We start from the raw sequence: 7,535 nt of genomic DNA, 5'->3' as shown, positions 1-7,535 counted from the left end.
TCAGCTCTACATGCTTAAGCAAACTGAAAATAACTCGCTTAATTTTTGTTTTAGTGTAAAAGCACCCATTGTAAAATTAAAAGAAAACAATATTCCGGAGGGCAAGACGGTTTTCATTATTCCAAGTATAACGCTCAATACATAGTTTAGAAATAACGACTATTTTAACATTTTTAAATGACTGTAAATTTTCAAAAAATGATTTATTTTTAAAAAACGCACCGTCTTGCCCCCTGGAATATTGTTCTCTTTTAATTTTATAATGTGTGCTTTTACTCTAAAACCAAAATTAAGCGAGTTATTTTTAGTTGGTGTAAACATGTTTTTACCACTGCAAATCACCAATGCGACATCCTCTTAAGCGGTGGTGCGATATATTAATATTATAAGTATATTATAATTTTTTTTTATTAAATTAACACCCGAAGGCATACCGGATAAGGTACAGTTTGCTATGTATAAGCAATGTAATTAATAAAAAATAAAAACTTCCAATACATAAATTAATCGGGAACGCCAATTTAAAATAAAAAATAAAGTACAAATCATAAAAATCTATAAATATTAGACAGTTAGAATGTTACCTTTGGTAATATTACTAGCTATGTGAAAAATAATATTACTATTAATATTATTACACGAGGCTTGTGTCCTGTTTATGGAGTGAACTGTCGGATGATTTCTAAAGTTATAGGAAGGAACAATAGCTGTATTAATTAGGCGAAATAGAAAATAATTATAAAAATGTACAAATGTTTTTAAATACGCTTTCTGTAGTTGCTATGTGCGTTTTAAAAAATTCGGGGTTGAAATTTTAAATGTGAAAGTAGTTTTATAAAACAGCTGTGATGGTAAAATATAATAGTAAACAGAGAAAACAATGTTGGGGGGAGGTTATTAATTTATGGGAAGAAGCCCCCAAAGATGTTTTGCCTTATGGTTCAAGTGTTCAACATGTCTTAATCAGGATCTGCATAACAAACGACAATACTGATTACTGTCTATTGAGTACCTATTGCCGATTGCGACTTGTGATTTGTGAGTTTAAACAGCTGTAAAGCAAAATATTTTTCATTTTGCTTATCATTTCATAGTGATTATCAGGTGACGGTACACGTCTTGAAATTCAGAAGTTTAATATACACCGTAATGGCTGCACTGTAATCAGTCAATTTTGAACTAGCCGTCCTTAATAAAAAAAAAAACAGGTTATCATTGCTAAATTGCTTCTCCCGTCAAGTTTCATTTGAGAGTTGCGATTGTCATCAATTGCGTGTTTTCTAGTAAAACCTAATAGTGATGTTCGTCTCTTTACGTTTATTTCTTTCTTAATTTTTATATTGGTTCCAATAATTTTTAAATTTTTATTTTCCACAGTTACTAAGTATTATTTATTATATCTTGATTGCCATACGTATATCAACATTTGCAGCCACTTATATTCACACTTCACTGTAAACTTAGTACCTATGTAAGTTAAAACTTAAAAGCGTGTGGATTGAGTAATGTCCGTTTATTTATCGAAACGATTTGCTGATATTTTTTAGAGTTATCAGTCATGGCTGAAGGAGACGAGAGCGACAGAAGACCAAAGGGAGTCGCAGCTTTAAAGCAACATGTCGTCTCACACAAAGTGGAAGTTACGTTATGGGCTACCAGGCTAGCTGCAATTGTTTTTACTTTTGCTTACATTCTACCTCTTTTCTGGTAAGTCCAACTGCATTTTTTGACTACACTTTGTTATTAAATATATCTTACTAATTAAATAATTGGCCAAGTCAAATAATACCATGATTCTTTTCAGTCCGGTGAATAATTCTCATTTTTATACTTAATTTCACAAGTCATTAGATATCTTTAAACATCTGTATAATATTCCTATTTACTACCTCAATTTTCGGTTGTATAAATGTTGTGGAATATAAATAGATAATTTGATGAATTACCTATACAAACAATTTATTGATATCTATCTATATATATATATATCAACTATATATTATCTATCAATAAATGATAGATAATATATAATTTATTGTCAGTTATGGTTCATATTTTATCAATATTCCTAACTACAAATGCACATCCAGGGAAAATTGTATTATGTTAAAACATACTTGTGTCAAATTTTATATTTTAAATAATAAATGATTGTTAAATATAAATAATATTTAAAACCCTTAACCATAAAAAATTATATACTCTCTGCGTATACAACGTATTTCGGCAACAATGTTGTCATCTTCAGACTTCAGTGTTAACAACAAACTAATAATTTTTAATTTTTTTATTTTTAAATTTAATTTTTCTAAATTTCTAAGCTATCTATATAATTTTTGTTTAAAAATTAAATTGGTATTGAAATATTGCATGATTGTTTAAAAAATGTAGTCCAGAATTAGGTATTAGATTTATTAAATTATAATATTTTTCAAACCAGTGACTAATTCTTCTTGTATTATAAAAAAACTAAATAGGCTGTAAAAAAATGAGAGGTTGGTAAAGTTTTTTTATGACAGCTAAACAAGTTTGATGAGTTGATATGCACTGTGCTGAAAACTTGTTGATTATTAAATTATTCTTCAATGAACCAGAATTGACAATCTATTGATTACATATATAATTACAAATGTGTTTACATTAAATAGGACACCACACCTGCCATAAATTTCAATTTATTCATGGACGGAACATACATTTAATCAATTAATAAATAATGGAACATTTTTATCAGAATCTTAATGTAAATGGTTAAATTTAATTCAAGTAAAAAAAAAACTGAAATTTAAAAAATTAAAAATAATATTTACATTTTAAAGGTATCTAAAAAACGACGACTAACTATATTTAGAAACAATATTTTACACGATACTGTTTCTAAACATATCCAAAATTTCAAAACTTTCCAGCTACTTCAGACAAAAAAGGACAAATAAAATGTTAGATAGTTTTTAAACCTAAAACTTACCCAAGAATTCAAAATTGGCCAATTAACTGATGTCAGTTGTTGTATCATATATTAAATATCAATTATTGGTTCTATTCATCATGTTTTTTCTAATCTTTCTTGGTTTTATATTTGTTTATTAAAGTCCCTATTAAACAATATTTATGATGTTTATAATATAATAATGCCATTAGGTTCTTAACTTGGCCTTTTTTTTTTATTGTATGATAACCAAGAATAACAAGAAAACAATTATTTTACTTAATTATTGACATCTATTTTAAACTTGAAAATAATTTACTGTTCTCAGCGCTTTATTCATAATAGTAGCAAAACAGTAATGCCTGCTGTCAACTCGGATAACATACAACATGCATCTGATGCAAACTGTTAGAAACCTCATGAAATTATTTATTTTATTTCTATATTATTTATAATATAGAAAGGTAAAGGTCTTCACTTTAGTGAAGACCTCATATTATAGTGTGAAATTCAATTATGATTTACTCTGTTTAACCAGTGCATATATTTTTACGAGAGTTTTAATTATTATAATGTTATGTAACTATCATTATATTTATTTCAATGAGTTTTAGGACATGTTACGATATTTTTTGTTATAACGCTAGTATTCTTAATACTAGTACTACTTAATAAAATCTAGGGTAATGTATGTGCCTTTTTCTTGTTAACCGACTAAGAAAGAAGAGAGATTATGTGTTTATGTATTGGAAAATTGTAAAGTAGCTTCTTTTGTGCACAAAAAATAAGAATGTGCATAAATATTCAGTAGACTAGTCTTGTCAAACATGTTATTTTCTGCAAGGTCGTTGTATGTTTTCATATATTTCAATTTTTTTTTTTTATATATATATATACATAATGACCTTAAATATAATTTATAATTACTTACGAGTTATATTATTTCTATATTTTTCACATTAAAGCGGGTAACTATACAATTCCCAGTTAAATATATTAATTATACTTCTATATGCATTATCATTGAGTATATATTGTATACAATATATATTTAACAATTGAGAACTTCAAAATTATGTACATTCAATTAACTATTTACTAACACTGTTTGAACAGATAATATTTTTTTCATTGTAATAGTGAGTGTTATAAGGGAAAACTTTTACCAACTAGTAGTGCATTAAAAAAAAAAGAGGCCCCAAAAGGTTTACCTACCATTAGATACACCCATGTCTGAAAACTGTACTTACGTGGAACAATAAAACTGTACCTAAAATATGCTACATTATATTATTATTTCAAAATAATAGCGAATGATTATTCATTTTATTACGATTCATAATTTATCAATTAAATTCCTGCCATGGCTTTTCGGAGTAAGACTTTTTGTTGTAGAAACGTTTTATATCTTATAAAATTATATTTCCTTTAAATCCTAGAAAAAATATTGTACTAACATTTTATTATTTTATTATTACCCTTGCAGCAAAGAGCATTGGGTTACATTAAACTATATTAACATAAAATACAACACATTTGATTATACATTAGTTAAACATTAGAGTGTGAAACATTTAGTAAAAAAAGGTTAATTTTTATAGATTGTACTAAAATATTGGGCTCTTTATTTCACATTACATTATTATTATTCTTTAGATTGATCTTATCATTTTATTAATCCACTAAATTTATTACAATTTTTTTTGTTTTTCTTATTTGTTGTCCACCACACTATGGCAACTTAAGGGAAACTGTGATAACATAATATCAATTTTTAATTTTAAAACATTAAAATTTATTTGTTGTGACAGTAATTTTTTTTTTAAAACATTTTCGTCCTTGTGTTACAGCTTATAACCATGTAAAGTGTGGCTTATTAATATATTATGATTTATGAGTCATGATATAGTACAAAGATAGTTAATGTACAACAAAAAAGTGTTTTTAATTTGTTGTGTAGGTAACTCGATTACCCAACATCATATGTATTATTTATTAGCCATTATTCATAATACAAATTAGAATTTTATTTATTTTGTTTTTTTTTTATGATTTATCTTCTTTTACTATTCTGTTAAAAAAATATAAAATTAAATTGTGCATACTTTTTTTTTTAGGAATCCAGCTGGAGCATATTATAGAATTTTGTTGGCCAATGCTGCTACAAGTGCATTGCGTCTTCACCAACGTTTACCGACCTTGACAATTTCATTACAGTTTCTTATGCAGTTGTTCAAAGAAGACAGCTGCCACTATTTACTATACTCGCTGATATTTTTATATTCATCGCCTAATATTCGTATCCTTTTATCATGACCATACTATAACAAGATATGTAGTATTATATGTATTAAAAAAAAAAAAAAATGTCTCATTGAAAATAATGTGCTATGATATGAGACCATTATGTAATATGTAATTTAAAGATTCTAAATAACAGAGAACAACCTACAAATTTAGTAACAATGAATATAGAGGAACTTCATTATGTAATTTTTTGCCGGAACCGTGTTATCACATGGTAAGAAATAGTTGAAAAAATGAATTGTATGTGAAAGAGTTATATATTAGACCAAGGGCAAAGGAAACATAAAAATTATGTGAAATTAACATTTTAATGAATATTATGTAATAAATAATATTATTTTGATGAAATTTTATTTAAATAACAATAATATGTTATTTGCTCTCTAATGCATATTTTTAATGCACTAAAAAAAAAAAAATGTTAAATTTTTGTATCTTCTACTATATTTTATCCTTAATTTATGATTTTAGTCATTGTCTTGCCAGTGTTTTTATTCTCGTTAATACACTTTGCTAGTTACTCGCTGACATTGCTCGATGTGAGTAAAAATTTAATTTCTTATGATTTATGAGCATTATTTATTAATTTTATATTTTAAATTTTATGTTTTAGCTACTTGGACAGAACGCATGGTGGGGTGCTCGCCTATTGATTTCATTGGTGGAGTTCCAATCGCGTAGCATCCTACGCCTTATTGCCTTTTCTGAAATACTAGTCATGCCCTTGACATTGATCATGTCATTCTTTGGTCGTTCAGGATTGTTAACAATTGTGGTTTACTATCACTTTTTGACATTACGATATGCATCACAACGTAACCCACACACCAGACTCATGTTTAGTGATCTGAGAGTTGCTGCTGAAAATTTTGCTAACAAACCTGGCACACCAAGTTTCTTGCGATCAGCTGTTCTATCGGGAATTGCTACTATCAGTCGGATGGCTCCAGCAGTACCCCACAGTCAATAACCTGTGACTTAATCAAGTTTTTTTGTATTATTATTGGATTTTAATTGCATTTTTTCATTGATTTGTCTAACACGTGGTTCTGTAGACATAGAATTTGGTTTCCTTTGTAGACATATACCAAACACCATATACATATAGGTTTGGTAATTTTGATGTTTTTTTTTATATAATTATTTTGGTTCCGGTTTTTCTTTTTTGTATTAAAAAATATAATAAATAAATACTATTATTGTTTCCATTTGAAATTATCTTCTTTATTGTGGCATTTTTAGATAAACTGGCTTCTTTATTAAACTTAAAACAATAAATAATTTGTAAAGAATGCAATTTTTTTTAATGTTTTGTTTAACATTTTTCTATTAATTGGCAATCTATAAAAATTATAATAACTGTATGTTTATAACTTATATGTTAAAATGTATTCTCTGTCTACTAATTCTTGATTTTTGTTTTATTATGCTGTACAAATATTGATTCAAAACTAGAAACAAAGTAGTACTGCAACCTTTTAGATAGATATTTTTAAGGACTGTGACTACTGCTGGATACTTATTTTATCTTAATCTTAATTAATAGTTTTAATGAATAAAAATTAAATTATATTATAATTTGTATGTATACTTGTAAACTACTAACATTCAGTATTCATAATTTTACACGTTTGTAATTATATTATAGTGAATATAATTATTAATTTTGAAAATTGAGTGTTTAAAAATAAAATGATTAAACAAAAGCCAATTTATATTTTTAATTGTAGATTGCAAAAAAAATTGATACAAATGACTATTTCCATTATTTTAAGCATTTAAGCTGCTAATTATGAATAATTTTATGTGTAGAACTAATTAATGATGATTTTAAAGTAATGTATTTTCTAAAAAAATTGATATTAGGGTGCAGCAACCACATCTCATATATGACGAATACAACTCTATTGTGTAACTTAAGAATACCTGTCGGTATACCGCCAAGCTGAATGAATTAATGCATTTAGAGATAGCACGTTTTTTTTCTTCAAAAAAGATGGTGTAAATGTCCCCCTTTGTAAGCATTTAAATGATATAAGTAAAAATGCCATTTTCATATCACAATAAAATATTTAAAAAAGCTGTGTATTTTGCTAAATGAATAAACTAAATTTTGTTTATAGTTAAATTATTTAAATTATTACTGCATTGATACAATAAATTATAAGTACTATTATTTCTATTTAAAGTATATTATATTTATTTTAATCTATTTATACTAGTTACAAAAATCATTTTTTTTTTTACAATGCGCAAACATTTGAATAAAACCCTCAATTTATGAAATCACATATTATTA

General features: G+C 26.1%; 1 protein-coding gene across 2 annotated transcripts; it reads left to right on the top strand.

Moving 5' to 3' along the window:
- The first annotated feature begins 1,186 nt into the window (after nucleotides 1–1,186).
- Nucleotides 1,187–6,814, top strand: LOC126841814 (Krueppel homolog 2). Of its 2 annotated transcripts, XM_050578478.1 has the most exons (6): nucleotides 1,187–1,301; nucleotides 1,378–1,471; nucleotides 1,548–1,707; nucleotides 5,047–5,228; nucleotides 5,708–5,775; nucleotides 5,850–6,814. In XM_050578478.1, exons 3-6 carry the CDS (start codon nucleotides 1,559–1,561, stop codon nucleotides 6,204–6,206), a joined length of 756 nt encoding a protein of 251 aa, XP_050434435.1. In that variant the 5' UTR covers nucleotides 1,187–1,301; nucleotides 1,378–1,471; nucleotides 1,548–1,558; the 3' UTR covers nucleotides 6,207–6,814. The 2 variants fall into 2 exon arrangements, with proteins under 2 accessions (XP_050434435.1, XP_050434434.1); XM_050578477.1 differs by having other exon boundaries at nucleotides 1,225–1,471.
- Nucleotides 6,815–7,535: the final 721 nt, after the last annotated feature.

This window comes from Adelges cooleyi, unplaced genomic scaffold (genome assembly GCF_023614345.1).
Source record: "Adelges cooleyi isolate 19-005CV unplaced genomic scaffold, UGA_ACOO_1.1 ACOO_flye_CR_arks_rails_tigmint_CR_PRNA_41, whole genome shotgun sequence".
Lineage (NCBI taxonomy): Eukaryota > Metazoa > Arthropoda > Insecta > Hemiptera > Adelgidae > Adelges > Adelges cooleyi.
The sequence above is the reverse complement of the archived record's forward strand: the minus strand, read 5'-3'. Positions and strand labels throughout refer to the sequence as shown.

Excerpts from the sequence above, each read along its gene's own strand:
- LOC126841814 (XM_050578478.1), top strand. The coding sequence starts at position 1,559 with ATGGCTGAAGGAGACGAGAGCGACAGAAGACCAAAGGGAGTCGCAGCT. Across the intron at positions 1,708-5,046 it reads TACATTCTACCTCTTTTCTG|GAATCCAGCTGGAGCATATT; the intron begins GTAAGTCCAACT and ends TTTTTTTTTTAG. Across the intron at positions 5,229-5,707 it reads ATATTCATCGCCTAATATTC|TCATTGTCTTGCCAGTGTTT; the intron begins GTATCCTTTTAT and ends TTATGATTTTAG.